Source organism: Nerophis ophidion, linkage group LG12, assembly GCF_033978795.1.
Source record: "Nerophis ophidion isolate RoL-2023_Sa linkage group LG12, RoL_Noph_v1.0, whole genome shotgun sequence".
Lineage (NCBI taxonomy): Eukaryota > Metazoa > Chordata > Actinopteri > Syngnathiformes > Syngnathidae > Nerophis > Nerophis ophidion.
Window position 1 is genome coordinate 12291633 of NC_084622.1, and position 20898 is coordinate 12312530.

A 20898-nucleotide genomic window follows, 5' to 3' on the forward strand; every position below is an offset into this window, starting at 1 on the left:
AGTACCGAAACATGGTTGGACGGTTTTGTGCCTATCCCTCACGCACGCACATTCTGACGTTTGTGCCTAGACAAAGTTTTACATTCAGTTCCACGCACACTTTCACAAATGAGTTGTCAAAATAATTTTGCCAGCATATGGTGGGACTTCATTCGGATGGAGGAAGTCCAAATATGGAGTGAACGCCCAATGAACTCACCAGGCTGATGGTGAACATGGCGACCGCAGATGCAGCAAACACTGTCCACTGAAGAGTGGCACAAAACCTTCTCAGGAAACCAGACACACGTGCACACCTGTGAAAAAAACGCACGTATCACACACTTATTCCAACACTTAAAACGAGCCACACTGAGCAAATAAACCCCAAAGAGGACAGTGGTACCTGAACATGGCTGTGAGCATCTCCCACATGAGGGCCAGAACTCCCATCCACACACACGGAATGGTGACACTCTTCAGAAACTGGTTGAATTGATGGTAGGTGAACGCTGAAATAAGAGAGACGTGCACGTGAGAACCCGGCACCACAGGTTTCCAACCACCGGATATTCACTGTACCTATCTTGGAAGTGATAGCACCCTTTGCTGTATCCACTTTGAGGTCAAAACACACAACAGTGCCAAAAATCATCAGAGACCAGACTGCAAGCTCCAGCAGGTAACACAACCATGACCCCAACTTGGAACCTGAGAGGATACAATCATAAGAATAATCCACAATCAATTCCACATACAGTACAAGCCAAATGTTTAGACACACGTTCTCCTCATTCAATGCATTTTCTTTATTTTCATGACTATTTACATTGGAGATTGTCACATCAATTGATCATTGATCAAGTACAGTACAGGCCAAAAGTTTGGACACACCTTCTTATTCAATGTGTTTTCTTTATGACTATTTACATTGTAGATTGTCACATCAAAACTATGACTGAAAACGTGTGGAGTTATGTACTTCACAAAAATAGGTGAAATAACTGAAAACGTGTTAAAATATAGTTTCTTCAAAATAGTCACCCTTTGCTTTGACTACCTTTTTGCACACTTTCTGCATTCTCTCCATGAGCTTCAAGAGGTAGTCAACTGAAATGATTTTCACTTCAAATGTGTGCTTTTTTGATTGATTGATTGAAACTTTTATTAGTAGATTAGACAGTACAGTACATATTCCGTACAATTGACCACTAAATGGTCACCCACTCAGTGGCCTAGTGGTTAGCGTCCACCCTGAGATGGGTAGGTTGTGAGTTCAAACCCCTGCCGAGTCATACCAAAGACTATAAAAATGGGAGCCGTTACCTCGCTGCTTGGCACTCAGCATTAAAGGTTGGAATTGAGGATTAAATCACCAAAAATTATTCCCGGGCGCGGCACCGCTGCTGCCTACTGCTCCCCTCACCTTCCAGGGGGTGAACAAGGGGATGGGTCAAATGCAGAGGACAAATTTCACCACACCTGGTGTGTGCGTGTGACAATCATTGGTACTTTAACTTTAACTTAACACCCGAATAAGTTTTTCAACTTGTTTAAGTCAGGGTCCACGTTAATCAATTCATTGAAGCTCATGGAGAGACTGCCAAGAGTCTGCAAAGCAGTAATCATAGCAAAGGGTGGCTATTTTGAAGAAACTACAATATAAAACATGTTTTCAGTTATTTCACCTTTTTTGTTAAGCACATGTGTTCATTCATAGTTTTGATGTGACAATCTACAATGTAAATAGTCATGAAAATAAAGAAAACGCGTTGAATAAGGAGAAGGTGTGTCCAAACTTTTGGCCTGAACTGTACTTGATCAATTAACCATTGATGTTTGTCCATAACCAAAACAGTGAGGAAGAGAACTAGAAACTTAACTCCCAATACATGATACTGTACTATTATCCAAGGGTTGTGTTCACCTTTGTGGCTGCTTTGTTGAGGCTTGCGCAGCCAGAAGTGAACGTGCTGGTCATCGAGCAAAGACAGACACAGGACCATTGTTAAAAGGTTGAAGAAGTTGTAGTTGCCCGACAGAACGATCGTGACTTGCAGCAGCACCTGTGCATAAAAAAATGAACTCATTGGCCGCTCACATTGTGCACATTTTGCAGGCAGAGAGCTCATCGAGACAGAACACGTTGTGCTCACTTGCAGGTAGAAGGCACCCAGTCGGAGCCTGCGTAACGGACTGAAGAAAAGCAGCGGTACGCCGATCTCCAAGAGGTAGGCTCCTACCACGCTCAGCTTCTGCCACCACACTGGCAGCTGGTGGGCAAACCAGGCCAGAGGGGTGGGAATGCACTGGGTCTCGTAGTGATACGTCAAGGCTGTAACAGAGACAAAACACTTTATGCTGTTAACTGGGAGGAAGGAGGTAACATTTTTGGTTTTGGGTGTTTCTATGTAATTATGCTGTTGTTGTTATGTGAACCATGAATTGATTAACGTGGACCCCGACTTGAACAAGTTGAAAAACTTATTGGGGTGTTACCATTTACTGGGAAATCGTACGGAATATGTATTGTACTGTGCAATCTACTAATAAAAGTTTCAATCAATCAATCAAAACAACTTTCTGGAGGGGTGGCGGGTGTGAAACTAATAAATTATGATACAACAATGTCAAATTGGAAGACGGTGGACAGTCTTGTTCTTCCTCAGCTGTTTGGCAGTTGGCAGCTACCTTGTTCCACACACAGTCAGGTCAAAATCTGAGTCTATGGCTATCATATTTTACATTTTTGTCTTCACTTGCTATTAGTAGTAGTAGTATTTTAAAAATGCTGTTTTTGTAATGGATAATTTATTTTATTTGTTTACATATTGAATAAAATTGATTTTGTATCATTTTTTTTAGATGACATACATTTTGTTATTTTCCAGTGTGGTTGCCTGAAAAGTATCAATTTTGCACAATTCTTGCATGCCGTGTCTTGTTATTGTCAAGTGTTGTGTGTGCATGTTTTGTGTTGCAACTTGCCTATGCGTGAAAAGTGCTCGAGCACCATTTTGTGGCGGTGTCACAAAACACAGTTGACGTACCAGTTGAGTGGAAAAACATTGCCTTAATATTGAAGCTATTATCATATATATATGATGTATGACACCGAAAGACAAAGTTTGCGAGTAAACAGCTGTGATCAAAATAATATAAATCACACGGAGATTCCAAAGCCATTTTGAAAGTTAATAAGGTGGCCAGTTATGTGGTCGCGTGATGTAGTGGTAGGAACCGCAGATCCCTTCCCTACCAACAATAATGCAAATCATGCAGACTTTGTGAGAGCCAACGATGATTATTTTAGGACCAATGATGTTTCCAGAGCCTTATATTTTTGATCCTGACTATAAAGAGGGTGAGCTACAAGTTTTAAAAGCTCTGCTAAACAGTTCAAGCTTTAGAGCAGGGGTGTCAAACTCAAATACAGAGTGGGCCAAAATTTTAAACTGAACAAAGCCGCGGGCCAAGGTTGAAAAAATTAACCTTTTAATAGGGACCCAAACAAGTTTTGCATTGACTATTGAACAAGCAAGGCTTACATAATTTTATAGTGACATGCAAAATACAGTTACAAATAATAATAATAATTAAAATATATTAATGGCATATCAAATAAAATTTCAATAAAAATTGAATGCCTCTATTATATTTGCAGCCTTCTGAGGTAAGTATCAAAACAAACTTTTCCACAGGCTAATAATGAATTTGAAAATAAAATAATAATGAATGAATCAAACATTCAAGCCTTGAAGTAGCAAGAGAAAGTGCATGAAAAAAACCTTCATTATTGCTCAGTTTGCTACACTGATGTGCTTTAACACTGAATATGGAACAAGCAATGCTTATATGACTTAATAGTGCAAAATCAACTTTAGCTCGGTTGGTAGAGCGGCCGTGCCAGCAACTTGAGGGTTGCAGGTTCGATTCCCGCATCCGCCACCCTAGTCACTGCCGTTGTGTCCTTGGGCAAGACACTTTACCCACCTGCTCCCAGTGCCACCCACACTGGTTTAAATATAACTTAGATATTGGGTTTCACTATGTAAAGCGCTTTGAGTCACTAGAGAAAAAGCACTATATAAATATAATTCACTTCACAAAAAAACAAACGAAAAAACATCAATGATATATAAAAAAAAAATTTAAATTAAAATTTAATGCCTCTTATCTATTTGCAGCCTTCTAAGGTAAATATCAACATTAACTTTTTCCACAGGCGAATACATTTGAAAATAAAGTAACAATGAATAAATCAACCATTCAGGCCTTTTTACTGCTCAGTTTGCAACACACGGTTATTGGTAGCAAGCGGTGTATATTGTAGCGTCCCGGAAGAGTTAGTGCTGCAAGGGCTTCTGGGTATTTGTTCTGTTGTGTTTATGTTGTGGTACGGTGCGGATGTTCTCCCGAAAATGTGTTTGTCATTCTTGCTTGGTGTGGGTTCACACTGTGGCGCATATTTGTAACAGTGTTGGCCACCCTCAGTGTGACATGTATGGCTTTTGAATAAGTATGCTTTGCATTCACTTGTGTGTGTGTGTGTGTGTAAAAGCCGCATATATTATGTGAAGGGGCCGGCACGCTGTTCGTAAGGAGTAAAACCGGACATGACGACAGGTTGTAGAAGACGCTAAAGGCAGTGCCTTTAAGGCACGCCCCCAATATTGTTATCCGGGTAGAAATCGGGAGAAATTTGGGAGAATTGTTGCCCCGTGAGATTTTCGGGAGGAGCACGGAAATTTGGGAGTCTCCCGGGAAAATTGGGAGGGTTGGCAAGTATGAGTATTAGCGGTTAATGCAGTGTACCGGCGGGCCAGCTGTAATGTTAATTGGAAATTGCCTCAAGGGCCAAATGAAATTACATGGCGGGTCAAATTTGGCCCGCGGCCCAAAATTTGACACCCATGCTTTAGAGAAACACTAAGCGTCATGTAAGGAATAGAAACTACAAACATAATAAAAACGATCGCTTACTGTACAATGTATGCTCTCACTATGATGACGACTGATAGGATGTCCATATCTTCCCATTTAGATAAAAAATTCATTTTAATCCACACGACGAAAGGTTTAAAAAGGTTGCTGCCGAGTCAGATACTGTCTTCTGTTGTAGTGTCGGTCTCCATCTCCATGTAAAAACTGAATGTCACAGATGAACAACTTCTAGATTCAGGGCTAAATCTTCCTAACATCTAGATGAAAGGCAAGATTTATAATCTAGAACAGTGGTTCTTAACCTGGGTTCGATCGAACCCTAGGGGTTCATTGAGTTGCCGCGGAGGTCAAAGCACACCTCGACTCATCATGTAAATAAAAACTTCTCCCTATCGGCATATTATGTATACAACAACCGCAGAGGTCACACTGATTTGAAGGTGTGTAATTTGTTGTGAGTTCATGCTCTGTTTTGGTATTGTTCTTCGAACAAGGTGATGTTCATGCACGGTTAATTTTATGCAGCAGTAAAAAAACATAACTTTGTCTTGAATTTGAAAAAAAAAAAAACACATTTTATTTTTCACCAAAGAAGGGTTCGGTGAATGCGCATATGAAACTGGTAGGGTTTGGTACCTCCAACAAGGTTAAGAACCACTGATCTAGAATGATTTTGACGAGCTGAGATGCAATTATGCGACAGCAGAAGGGTAGAAAACAAGACATTGCTGGCTCAATCTGCTGCAATGTTGCATAAGCTTCTTCTTTGCAGTTTTACGGCAGTTTGCATCCATATGTTGCATAACTGCCATTTTCAGTTACATTTTTTAACTACATTAAAGTCTCTCCTTGAGTCCAGTGCGGCATAAACTAATAGTTAGCTCTCGGTTATCAATGCTAAAAATAATTTGTCTGCGTAAGCGCTTATAATAACATTACTAATATTTTGGTTAATATTCAAGTCACAAGACATACTGTATATAAACTATTGTTTGCAGGTTTTGGATGGTTATTTGGAGGGTTTTGTGGGCAAAATAGAGAGCCTCCTCGTCCCAGTTTCCCAGCGTTGTGAAAATCAGCATATATTATGCATATTAATGAAGACTGTCAGTCAAGGCGTTGAGGGGTTCCGGTTTGGTGACCGCAGGATTAGGTCTCTGCTTTTTGCAGATGATGTGGTCCTGATGGCTTCATCTGACCGGGATCTTCAGCTCTCACTGGATCGGTTGGCAGGCGAGTGTGATGCGACCGGAATGAGAATCAGCACCTCCAAGTCCGAGTCCATGGTTCTCGCCTGGAAAAGGGTGGAGTGCCATCTCCGGGTTGGGGAGGAGACCCTGCCCCAAGTGGAGGAGTTCAAGTACCTAGGAGTCTTGTTCACGAGTGAGGGAAGAGTGGATGGTGAGATCGACAGGCGGATCGGTGCGGCGTCTTCAGTAATGCGGACGTTGTACCGATCCGTTGTGGTGAAGAAGGAGCTGAGCCGGAAGGCAAAGCTCTCAATTTACCTGTCGATCTACGTTCCCATCCTCACCTATTGTCATGAGCTTTGGGTCATGACCGAAAGGATAAGATCACGGGTACAAGCGGCCGAAACGAGTTTCCTCCGCCGGGTGGCGGTGCTCTCCCTTAGAGATAGGGTGAGAAGCTCTGCCATCCGGGAGGAGCTCAAAGTAAAGCCGCTGCACCTCCACATGGAGAGGAGCCAGATGAGGTGGTTCGGGCATCTGGTCAGGATGCCACCCGAACGCCTCCCTAGGGAGGTGTTTAGGGCACGTCCAATCGGTAGGAGGCCACGGGGAAGACCCAGGACACGTTGGGAAGACTATGTCTCCTGGCTGGCCTGGGAACGCCTCGGGATCCCCCGGGAAGAGCTAGACGAAGTGGCTGGGGAAAGGGAAGTCTGGGTTTCCCTGCTTAGGCTGTTGCCCCCGCGACCCGACCTCGGATAAGCGGAAGAAGATGGATGGATGGATGGATGGATGGATGGATGAAGACTGTACGAAAGTCAGCACCTCTAAGTCCGAGTCCATGGTTCTCCTCCGGAAAAGGGTGGAGTGCCATATCCGGGTTGGGGAGGAGACCCTGCCCCAAGTGGAGGAGTTCAAGTACCTCAGTCTTGTTCACGAGTGAGGGAAGAGTGGATGGTGAGATCGACAGGTCTTCAGTAATGCGGACGCTGTATCGATCCGTTGTGGTGAAGAAAGAGCTGAGTCGGAAGGCAAAGCTCTCGATTTACGGGTCGATTTACGTTCCCATCCTCACCTATGGTCATGAGATTTGGGTTATGACCGAAAGGACAAGATCACGGGTACACGCGGCCCTTAGAGATAGGGTGAGAAACTCTGTCATCCGGGAGGAGCTTAAAGTAAAACCGTTGCTAAAACCACATGGAGAGGAGCCAGATGAGGTGGTTCGGGCATCTGGTCAGGATGCCACCTGAACGCCTACCTAGGGAGGTGTTTCGAGTACGTCCGATCGGTAGGAGGGCACGGGGAAGACCCAGGACACGTTAGTTCGACTATGTCTCCCGACTGGCCTGGGAACGCCTTGGAATCCCCCGGTAGGACCTAGACCAAGTGGCTGGGGAGAGGGAAGTCTGGGATACCCTGCTTAGGCTGCTGGCCCTGCGATCCTACCTCAGATTAGTGGAAGAAGAAGGATGGATGTATGAAAGCCTATTTAGTGCAGTTAACTAGAACTTTGTCAGAATAGCCCGTTTTCAATCAACAGTGACAGCCAGCCTTGTGTGCGTTGATGACTAAATTGAAGTTTTGTCATATACATACAGCCTTTGAACTGGATTTGAACTTTAGAGGGCAACAGAGACCACATAATCATCATTTATGGCTCTGAAGTAGTTAATGCATACTTAAGAGCACTATATATGTTATTATGCATGCATCCATCCATTTTGTACCGCTTATTCCCTTTGGGGTGACGGGGGGCGCTGGAGCCTATCTCAGCTACAATCTGACGGAAGGCGGGTTAAACCATGGACAAGTCGCCACCTCATCACAGGGCCAACACAGATAGACCGACAACATTCACACTCACATTCACACACTAGGGACCATTTAGTGTTGCCAATCAACCTATCCCCAGGTGCATGTTTTTGGAGGTGGGAGGGGCCTATCCCCAGGTGCATGTCTTGGAGGTGGGAGTAAGCCGGAGTACCCGGAGGGACCCCACGCAGTCACGGGGAGAACATGCAATCTCCACACAGAAAGATCCAGAGCCCGGGATTGAACTCAGGACCTTCGTATTGTAAGGCAGACACACTAACCCCTCTGTCACCGTGCTGCCCTTACCTTCGTATTATATTATATCGTGTATGTATATTGCTGCTTATTAATGAGTATATAATCGGACTGTAATTTTTCGTCTTTTCTCTATTTACTGGTACAATAACACACTTGCCCACAAGTGCCATCCACCTTCCAGCAATAAAGATGATTAAAGGATTCTGTGGGGCGGAATCTGTCCATCGTGTTCCAAATCTAAAGGAACCAGTATCCCCTTCTTTACCAAGACATAGACGTAAAATGGATTGCACGCCTTGTTCTGTTCACTTAACAGACGCGATCCACTTTGCACACGTTAAATAAAATAGCTTTGCATGTGCTATCAAGTTGGTTTGGGATTTAGTGGACGCAAACCTTTAGTAAATCAGGCCTGAAGTGTTTTATTTATAGCTTAATATATGGATATTTGAAGTGCTATTTCCCCCCCAAAAAATCAGTAAGTCTAGTAGTAGTTGTTGTTCTATATGGCTAACTAGGAGTTATTTTTCCAGCTAAATAAGTGGTGCAAGAATATAAGGTAACGTGGGGATACGGGTAGAAAAGTGGCCATACCGGTTAAGCCCCACCAAGTAGGACAACGCGAGGTGAGCTTCACCACTCCGGAGGCAAACATGAGGCGGAAAAGCAGCCAGCGGATCAGCCAGAAGGTCACCCCATCGTGCTCCCTAGGCGCTCCAGACCCCCTGATTAGAGTCATGGGCGCAACAAGGATGCAGAGGAAGCCCGTCTCCAGAAGTAGGTTGTCCCTGGGCAGCGTTCAAGATGGATGAGTAGCTGTTGTTTCTATCAACTTGCAAAACAAAAAAGAAAGACTCACCATTGGAAGTAAAGAAATACCTGCCCCACCTGCAAGACAAAGAATCAGATATGAGACACGCCATCACCTGTTAAACACACTTACTAATACATGGACATCAGCTGTTAAACACACTTACTAATACAAACCCCGTTTCCGTAAGTTGGGAGATTATGTTAGATGTATATATAAACGGAATACAATGATTTGCAAATTCTTTTCAACCCATATTCAAATGAATTTACTACGACGACAAGATATTTGATGTTCAAACTCAAACTTTGTTTTTTTTCTGAAAATAATAATTGACTTAGAATTTAATGGCTGCAACACGTGCCAAAATAGTTGGGAAAGGGCATGTTCACCACTGTGTTACATCACCTTTTCTTTTAACAACACTCAATAAATATTTGGGAACTGAGGAAACTAATTGTTGAATCTTTGAAAGTGGAACTCTTTCCCATTCTTGTTTTATGTAGAGCTTCAGTCGTTCAACAGTCCGGGGTCTCCACTGTCGTATTTTACACTTCATAATGTGCCACACATTTTCGATGGGAGACAGGTCTGGACTGCAGGCGGGCCAGGAAAGTACCCGCACTCTTTTTTAACGAAGCCACGCTGTTGTAAAACGTGCTGAATGTGGCTTGGCATTGTCTTGCTGAAATAAGCAGGGGCGTCCATGAAAAAGACAGCACTTAGATGGCAGCATATATTGTTCCAAAAACTGTATGTACCTTTCAGCATTAATGGTACCTTCACAGATGTGTAAGTTACACATGCCTTGGGCACTAATGTACCCCATACCATCACAGATGCTGGCTTTTGAACTTTGCATCGATAACAGTCTGGATGGTTCGCTTCCCCTTTGGTCCGGATGACACGATGGAGAATATTTCCAAAAACAATTTGAAATGTGGACTTGTCAGACCACGGAACACTTTTCCACTTTCCATCAGTCCATCTGAGATGATCTCAGGCCTAGAGAAGCTGGCAGTGTTTCTGGATGTTGTTGATAAATGGCTTTTGCTTTGCTTAGTAGAGCTTTAACTTGCACTTACAGATGTAGCGACAAACTGTATTTAGTGACTGTGGTTTTCTGAAGTGTTCCTGAGCCCATGTGGTGATATCCTTTTGAGATTGATGTCAGTTTCTGATACAGTGCCGTCTGAGGGATTGAAGGTCACGGTCATTCAATGTTTTTTTCCGGCCATGCCGCTTACGTGGAGTGATTTCTCCCCATTCTCTGAAACTTTTGATGATATTATGGACCGTAGATGTTGAAATCCCTAAATTTCTAGCAATTGCACTTTGAGAAATGTTGTTCTTAAACTGTTTGACTATTCGCTCATGCAGTTGTGGGCAAAGGGGTGTACCTCGCCCCATCCTTTCTTGTGAAAGACTGAGCATTTTTTGGGAGCTGTTTTTATAACCAATCATGGCACCCACCTGTTCCCAATTAGCCTGCACACCTGTGGGATGTTCCAAATAAGTGTTTGATGAGCATTCCTCAACTTTATCAGTATTTATTGCCACCTTTCCCAACTTCTCTGTCACGTGTTACTGGCATCAAATTCCAAAGTTAATGATTATTTGCAAAAAAAAAAAGTTTATCAGTTTGAACATCAAATATGTTGTCTTTGTAGCATATTCAACTGAATATGGGTTGAAAAGGATTTGCTAATCATTGTATTCCGTTTATATTTACATCCAACACAATTTCCCAACTCATATGGAAACGGGGTTTGTACATGGACATCACCTGTTAGACACACTTACTAGTACAAGAACATCACCTGGTATAATGACAAGTACATGGCCCACAGGCAAAAAAACACCACGCTGTCTCGTAGCGCCCCCACCAGCATGGCGGCCAAGCTAAGCCCAGCCCCAATGAGGCACAGCAGCTCCATGCCGGTTTGCGTCTCCAGACCGAGGCCAGGTCCGAACCAGAGCACGGTGGGAGAGGTCAGCAGCTGCTCCCAAAGAGACTTGCCGCTGTAGCGCAGCTGTCTGCGAGCAGGCAGCAGACCATCGTTGCCATAGAGACCTAGAAACATAGATACATTCAAAATGCACAATTCTTTGACACTAAATAATTATTTTTGGCGAAAAACTTACAATCTCAGGATTCTAAGAACTGTCATATTGAGTAAAAAACTCATTTTTGTGTTTGTAAACCTTACAAAAGCACATGTCTCAAGTAAAACTCAAAGATAAATGAATACAGGCATTATTAGACATATTACATGTTTGGTTTAGGAGTTATACTTGAAAAATATAATGAGCATTATGAAAAACCATTGAATTGTCTTATGATATTTAAAGAAACAAAAAATAAATAAAAAAGTGTTATAGAAAATATATAATTAACAAATTTAAACATCAACACAACTTGTTTCCTTAGCCAAGTGGTTTTCAAACTTTTTCCACCAAGTACTGCATCAGAAAACACTTGGTTTTCCAAGTACTACCACTATAATGACCACCATTAAAATACAGTAGCGTAGCATGCCTAAGTATTCATTAAAAACAAGGCAGGGGTTTTATTGAACTAGCACCGTATTTTTCAGAGTATAAGTCGCACCTGCCGAAAATGCACAATAAAGAAGGGAAAAAACATATATATGTTGCACTTGAATATAAGTCGCATTTTTAGGGGAAATTTATTTGATAAAACCCAACACCAAGAATACACATTGGAAAGGCAATTTAAAATAAATTTAAAATAAATAAAGAATAGTGAACAACAGGCTGAATAAGCGTATGTTATATGAGGCATAAATAACCAACTGAGAAGGTGCCTGCTATGTTAACGTAACATATTATGGTAAGAGTCATTCAAATAACTATAACATATAGAACATGCTATACCTTTACCAAACAATCTGTCACTCCTAATTGACAAATCCCATGAAATCTTATACAGGGTATCAGCAGGTTTCAGCAAGACAAATTTAAGACTTTTTAAGACCTTTTTAATGCCACCTTGAATGAAATTTAAGACCGAAAAAAATAATAAAAAATCTATAAATATAAGCGATGGTTGGGGATCCCACTGTACTACAACCTCAATGACAATCAGTCAAGTTTACTTTTCGTATGTTTATTAATAAACAAACTGATAAGCACCACTCTGCCAAACAGCTTATCAAAAATCTTGAGAGATCCAAAAACGTTGACATCCAAAACAAACAAACCAACACCAACACCAGTAAAAACATAATAACCGAGGTGAGGGTAAAAATATATTACATTTGGTCAATAATAGTGCAATAATAGTGCAAAACAGTATTATAACATCAACAACAAAACACTGAACACACACTCAAATGAGCCTCAGTTGAGCTTCGGCTGGCTGTTCTCATTCACGAGTTCTGCCTCTATTTTTTTCAGCTCACTCGTTTTTTCTTTGTATCTCTTGAAGAGAAACAAAGAAAAAATGAGTGAGCTGAAATCACTCACTTTTACGCAAAGACGTGCCGTAACTTTTGCTCAAAGACGTGCCCCGAAAAAAAAAAAAAAAACTGGCCCGACAATTTAAGAGCATTGAGTACTGAATTTAAGACCATTTTAGGAATTTCTAATAAATGTAACACTTTTTAAGGCCTTAATTTTAGATACACAAATTTAAGACTTTTTAAGACTTTTTAAGGATCCGCGGAAACCCTGTTATACGTCTAGTCTCTTAAGTCAGTGGTCCCCAACCACCGGGCCGCGGCCCGATTGGTACCGGGCTGCAGAAGAATTTTTTATTCATTTTTATTTAAAAAAAATAAAAATACATTTTTATTTTTTATTAAATCAACATAAAAACACAATATACACTTACAATTAGTGCACCAACCACAAAAACCTACCTTTTTCATGACAAAAACGTCCCTTTTTCATGAGCCCCCCCAAAAAAAGGATCCCCCCCCCCACCCCCGGGACAAATTATTACGCGTTGACCGGTCCGCGGATACAAAAAGGTTGGGGACCACTGTCTTAAGTGAATGAGCTAAATAATATTATTTGATATTTTACGGTTTAATAACTTCACACATAAGTCGCACCCCTGTCCAAACTATGAAAAAAACTGCGACTTATGGTCTGAAAAATACAGTATATAGATTTTTTTTCCCATTGTAATGTTAAATACAGTGAACAGTAACACTGTGTTTTAATATTTAATGAAGTGATTTTTTTAGCGTATCACTACATGGAGCCTGCGTACCACAATTTGAGAAAACCTGTTCCAGAAGATAGACCACTGGTTGCCAAACTGTTTTCCACAAAGTACGACCAGTCCACCCCAGAAATAGCTTGTCTCTCCAAGCACCATCATAATGACCAACAATAAAATACAGTAGCGTAGCAGGCCTAAGTATTCATTAAAACAAGGCAGAGGTTTTATCTAACAAGTATATTTAATAGTTTTGGCCTCTGCAACATTACACAAAGTTTGAATATAGGAAAATAAAACACTGTACTTTATTTTGGCGTACCACTAGATGGAGCCCACAGTTTGAGAATGACTGCCTCAGCAGGTTTGAATGTCCGGCTGACCATAAGAGCAATAACCAAGTCATTTATTATCTTCATTGGAAAACATACACAGTGCATTCGAAAATTATTCACAACACTTCACTTTATCCTCATATTGTGATGTAGGTCTTATTCCAAAATGAAATAAATACATTTTAGTTCTCAAAATTCTACAAACAAATCCCCATAACATCAACATGAAACTTTTTTTTTTTTTTGCAAATTTATTAGAAATTAACATTTTTTACGAATCAATTGTACATAAGTACTTACTGACTTTGCACAATACTTTATTGATGCGCCTTTGGCAGCAATTACAGCCTTGAGTCTATTTGAATAAGATGCCACAAGCTTGGCACAGCAATCTTTGGGCCCTTTCGCCCATTCCTCTTTGCCATTCCTTTATGCAGCACATCTGAAGCTCCATCAGATTGGATGGGAAGCGTTGGTTTTCATCCAAGATGTCTCTAAGTCTTTATATTTTTATAAATATTTGTTAATATTTCGAAAACAATAACGATAGTCCTTTATAATGTATAATTTGAATGACTTCTACAGACAAAATAAACAAGTTTATCTATAAGAATAATGTTCAATATCCCTACCAGTTAGAGGGAATGTGGCTTAAACTATTAGCGGCGTGTCATTTATTCCACGTTAAAGAGCTATAAGTATGCGTGATATTGAAGTCATTCCAAGTAGGGCTGCACGATTATGGCCAAAATTATGTAGCGTCCCAGAAAGGTTGGTGCTGCAGGGAATTCTGGGAATTTGTTCCATTGTGTTGCGGTGCAAATATTCTATTGAAATGTGTTCGTCATTGTTGTATACTGTGGTGTCATTGTGTGGCACCGCTTTATGACAGTGTTGGCGTTGTTTATACGGCCACCAATAGTGTGACGTGTATGGCTGTTGGCTAAGTATGCCCTTCATTCAATTGTTTGAGAGTGTATAAAAAAAACACAATGACCACTAAAATGGGTTATGATCGTACGGAGTGCAAGCTTAACATGTCATCTTCAACTTAAGTAAGTAAATACATTTGAATTACAAAAGCACTTTTCACAGATAAAATCACCAAGCGCTGTTCAAAACATAGATGAAGTGAAACAACATTTAACTAAAACAACAGGGGCAACCTCATAGAAAGGATACAAAGTGGATTAAAAATTATAGTTAAAAGGTGCGTTAACTAAAAGCTTTACGAAAAAGAGAAGTTTTAAAATGTTTCTTAAAGGTTTCAAAGACAGTCAAGATCACGGAGGGACTGGTGCAAGTTGTTCCAGAGTCTAGGAGCTATAGTCTGGAATGCCAGGTCTCCACGGGTTTTAAAGCGAGTTTTTGGGATCTTTAGAAGACCCTGGCCTGAACACCGGAAGCTACGCCCTGAGGAGTAGGTGCACAATAAGTCAGTGATGTACTGAGGGGCCCCACCATGCAACGCACGGAATGCCAGGACTAAAATCTTAAACTCAGCATGGAATTTAACTGAAAGCCAATGAAGACTGGATCGAACGGGGGTGATATGGACTGTTCTGGCTGCACTGGTCTAAAGTCTGGCAGCCGCATTTTGTACAGTCTGGAGTCTCTTTAGTGTTGACTTGTTACAGAGAGTGAAAAGAGAATTGCAATAGTTAATGAGAGGCGAAATGAATGTGAGAATGATCACTTCGAGATCCAACTTTGACAACAAATTTCTCACTTTAGAAATATTAACGAGATGATAAACAGTTTTTTGGTCAGCTGACGACAGTGACGCCCTGAAGACATTAACCCATCCAACACTAACTATCAATCAATCAATCATTAATCAATGTTCACTTATATAGCCCTAAATCATGAGTGTCTTAAAGGGCTGCACAAGCCACGACGACAACCTCGGCTCAGATCCCACATCAGGGCTGAGAAAATACTACAATAATATTCATAATTATTTTAATCAATATTGAGATCTTGATTACTAATCACGATTATTTAATTATTGAAGTTATAATAGTGTTAGGTTGTTGAACACAACACCACCACGACTGTATTATACTGATAGTATATATTTGACTGCATTATGCTAATAGTATACAATATATTTGAGTGTATTCTTTGATAGTATATATTTGACTGTATTATGCTGATAATATATATTTGACTATATTATGCTGATAGTATACATTATATTTGACTGTATTATGCTGATAGTATATATTTGACTGTATTATGCTGGTAGTATACAGTATATTGACTGCATTATGCTAATAGTATACAGTATATTTGAGTGTATTATGCTGATAGTAGATATTTGACTGTATTATACTGATAGTATATATTTGACTGCATTATGCTGATATTATACAGTATACTTGAGTGTATTATGCTGATGGTATATATTTGACTATATTATTCTGATAGTATACAGTATATTGACTGCATTATGCTAATAGTATACGGTATATTTGAGTGTATTATGCTGATAGTATATATTTGACTATATTATGCTGATAGTATGCCATATATTTGACTGTATTATGCTGATATTATATATTAGACTGTATTATGCTGATAGTATATATTTGACAGTATTATGCTAATAGTATATAATTGACTATATTATGCTGATAGTATACAGTATATTTGACTGCATTATGCTGATAGTATACAGTATATTTGACTGTATTATGCTGATAGTATATATTTGACTGTTTTATGCTGACAGTATACAGTATATTTGACTGTATTCTGTGATAGTATATATTTGACTGTATTATGCTGATAATATACAGTATATTTGACTGTATTCTGTGATAGCATATATTTGACTGTATTATGCTGATAGTATACAGTATATTTGAGTGTATTATACTGATAGTATATATTTGAGTGTATTACGCTGATGGTATACAATATATTTGAGTGTATTATGCTGATAGTATATATTTGAGTGTATTATGCTGATAGTATGTATTTGACTGTATTATGCTGATAGTATATATTTGACTGTATTGTGCTGACAGTATATATTTGAGTGTATTACGCTGATAGTATACAATATATTTGAGTGTATTATGCTGATAGTATATATTTGAGTGTATTATGCTGATAGTATATATTTGACTGTATTATGCTGATAGTATATATTTGACTGTATTATGCTGATAGCATACATTATATTTGACTGCATTATGCTGATAGTATATATATGACTGTATTATGCTGATAGTATACAGTATATTTGAGTGTATTATGCTGATAGTATATATTTGAGTGTATTATGCTGATAGTATATATTTGAGTGTATTATGCTGATAGTACACAATATATTTGACTGTATTATGCTGATAGTATACAGTATATTTGAGTGTATTATGCTGATAGTATATATTTGACTGTATTATGCTGATAGTATATATTTGAGTGTATTATGCTTATAGTATACAATATATTTGACTGTATTATGCTGATAGTATATATTTGACTGTATTATGCTGATAGTATACAGTATATTTGAGTGTATTATGCTGATAGTATATATTTGAGTGTATTATGCTGATAGTATATATTTGAGTGTATTATGCTGATAGTATACAATATATTTGACTGTATTATGCTGATAGTATATATTTGACTGTATTATGCTGATAGTATACAATATATTTGACTGTATTATGCTGATAGTATATATTTGACTGTATTGTGCTGATAGTATATATTTGACTGTATTATGCTGATAGCATACATTATATTTGACTGCATTATGCTGATAGTATATATTTGACTATATTATGCTGATAGTATACAGTATATTTGACTGTATTATGCTGATAGTATATATTTGACTGCATTATGCTGATAGTATACAGTATATTTGACTGTATTATGCTGATAGTATATATTTGACTGTTTTATGCTGACAGTATATATTTGACTGTATTATGCTGATAGCATACATTATATTTGACTGCATTATGCTGATAGTATATATTTGACTGTATTATGCTGATAGCATACATTATATTTGACTGCATTATGCTGATAGTATATATTTGACTATATTATGCTGATAGTATACAGTATATTTGACTGTATTATGCTGATAGTATATATTTGACTGTTTTATGCTGACAGTATATATTTGACTGTATTATGCTGATAGTATATAATTGACTATATTATGCTGATAGTATACAGTATATTTGACTGTATTATGCTAATAGTATATAATTGACTATATTATGCTGATAGTATACAGTATATTTGACTGTATTATGCTGATAGTATATATTTGACTGTTTTATGCTGACAGTATACAGTAAATTTGACTGTATTCTGTGATAGTATATATTTGACTGTATTATGCTGATAATATACAGTATATTTGACTGTATTATGCTGATAGTATATATCTGACTGTATTATGCGTATAGTATACAGTATATGTACTGCATTATGCTGGTAGTATACAGTATATTTGACTGTATTCTGTTATAGCATATATTTGACTGTATTACGCTGATAGTATACAATATATTTGAGTGTATTATGCTGATAGTATATATTTGAGTGTATTACGCTGATAGTATACAATATATTTGAGTGTATTATGCTGATAGTATATATTTGAGTGTATTATGCTGATAGTATATATTTGAGTGTATTATGCTGATAGTATATATTTGACTGTATTATGCTGATAGTATATATTTGACTGTATTATGCTGATAGCATACATTATATTTGACTGCATTATGCTGATAGTATATATATGACTGTATTATGCTGATAGTATATATTTGAGTGTATTATGCTGATAGTATACAATACATTTGACTGTATTATGCTGATAGTATATATTTGACTGTATTATGCTGATAGTATACAGTATATTTGAGTGTATTATGCTGATAGTATATATTTGACTGTATTATGCTGATAGTATACAGTATATTTGACTGTATTATGCTGATAGTATATATTTGACTGCATTATGCTGATAGTATTCAGTATATTTGACTGTATTATGCTGATAGTATATATTTGACTGTTTTATGCTGACAGTATATATTTGACTGTATTATGCTGATAGTATATAATTGACTATATTATGCTGATAGTATACAGTATATTTGACTGTATTATGCTGATAGTATATATTTGACTGTTTTATGCTGACAGTATACAGTAAATTTGACTGTATTCTGTGATAGTATATATTTGACTGTATTATGCTGATAATATACAGTATATTTGACTGTATTATGCTGATAGTATATATTTGACTGTATTATGCGTATAGTATACAGTATATGTACTGCATTATGCTGGTAGTATACAGTATATTTGACTGTATTCTGTGATAGCATATATTTGACTGTATTATGCTGATAGTATACAGTATATTTGACTGTATTATGCTGATAATATACAGTATATTTGAGTGTATTATACTGATAGTATATATTTGAGTGTATTACGCTGATAGTATACAATATATTTGAGTGTATTATGCTGATAGTATATATTTGAGTGTATTATGCTGATAGTATATATTTGAGTGTATTATGCTGATAGTATACAATATATTTGACTGTATTATGCTGATAGTATATATTTGACTGTATTGTGCTGATAGTATATATTTGACTGTATTATGCTGATAGTATACAGTATATTTGAGTGTATTATGCTGATAGTATATATTTGAGTGTATTATGCTGATAGTATATATTTGAGTGTATTATGCTGATAGTATACAATATATTTGACTGTATTATGCTGATAGTATATATTTGACTGTATTATGCTGATAGTATACAATATATTTGACTGTATTATGCTGATAGTATATATTTGACTGTATTATGCTGATAGTATACAATATATTTGACTGTATTATGCTGATAGTATATATTTGACTGTATTATGCTGATAGCATACATTATATTTGACTGCATTATGCTGATAGTATATATTTGACTATATTATGCTGATAGTATACAGTATATTTGACTGTATTATGCTGATAGTATATATTTGACTGCATTATGCTGATAGTATACAGTATATTTGACTGTATTATGCTGATAGTATATATTTGACTGTTTTATGCTGACAGTATATATTTGACTGTATTATGCTGATAGTGTAGATTCCTAAAGTAGCCTTAAGCTTGACGCTCCTCTACTATCACATTCACTCCGCTTGCTGCGGCAACAACAAAACAAAACTCCAGACGTTCTTCTTCGTTTGTATGGTTTACTTGTGATCTTAATAATTCAAAACATAAAACAGTCACGATGTGGGAACAAATGAATGACAAAATAAAGAGAGTTTGTTGCAGTACTAGTTAGAAAAAGTATGAATGACAATAAGTATGAGTGAGGTCAAAAAACTGTGTGGCTTGATTCCACCGCACCTGACAGCAATTACCCATGACACCTTGCGTCCAAAAACCCCCTTACCACACAGATCCTTCCGCCATATATGCACTTAAAACAGTTACGTCATCAAATCATTTTGACAAATATAATAATTACACCTAAAGTGAGATTTATATAATTACTCTAAGCATTCAATATATACATTTTCTTATCATGCAAATAAAGTAAATAGTCCCCTTCTGGCTGAATAAACATAAAGCACCTTCCATAAAATGTAAAATAACTTAAACAGTATTTAGGCTCCTACATTACTGGCCCCTAATTGTTATCAATGTCCTTGAAACAATTACTTAAACGTGTTGACTCAAAATTTAAGGTGCCTAAATAGCCTTAGTACTTCTCAAAAAGCTTGTAGTCCTTGCCCCATTCCACTCTGGGTCTTTGCTTCGTCGGCATACTTTAATTATTTTCAGCTTCCTGAAGAAGACATAGCTTTGTAATAGGGCGATGAAGCTCGTTAGTCTTAGTCTTCACTTTAACCTGACGAACAAGTCCGTCTCCACCAGGAAAAGTCTCTAGAATTCTTCCAAGTGGCCAGGAATTTCTGGGTGAGGTTTCGTCCACGATCAGCACCACGTCTCCAACACGAAAGTTTCTTTTAGGTGAAGACCATCGCTGACGTTCTTGAAGTTGCGCTAGGTATTCCTTACACCAGCGTTTCCAAAAGATATCCGCAAGGTATTGCACTTGTTTCCATCTGCGACTGGCGTATTGGTCGCACGGATGAAACACTCCTGGAGGTAGCGCAGGTTTGACCTTCAGTAATAACAGATGGTTGGGTGTGAGAGCCTCCAAGTCGTTGAGGTCTGAATAAGTCTTTGTTATGGGTCTGCCGTTTATGACTGCTTCAGCTTCACAAAACAAGGTACAAAGACCCTCTTCATCCAAAACTTGTTCCTTTACGGTAACACTCAGTATTTTT

At 38.2% G+C, this 20898-nt stretch overlaps 1 protein-coding gene across 1 annotated transcript in view; it reads right to left on the reverse strand.

Moving 5' to 3' along the window:
- The window catches only part of lmf2a (lipase maturation factor 2a), a 44067-nt gene that overhangs the window by 14203 nt on the left and 8966 nt on the right, over nt 1–20898 (reverse strand). The window contains exons 2-9 of the mRNA XM_061916827.1: nt 10818–11071; nt 9046–9074; nt 8781–8974; nt 2136–2314; nt 1907–2045; nt 562–690; nt 386–491; nt 200–296 (exon numbers count right to left, since the gene is read on the reverse strand). Of these exons, the coding sequence (XP_061772811.1) occupies nt 200–296; nt 386–491; nt 562–690; nt 1907–2045; nt 2136–2314; nt 8781–8974; nt 9046–9074; nt 10818–11071 (1127 nt within the window). The remainder of the gene's footprint in view (nt 1–199; nt 297–385; nt 492–561; nt 691–1906; nt 2046–2135; nt 2315–8780; nt 8975–9045; nt 9075–10817; nt 11072–20898) is intronic.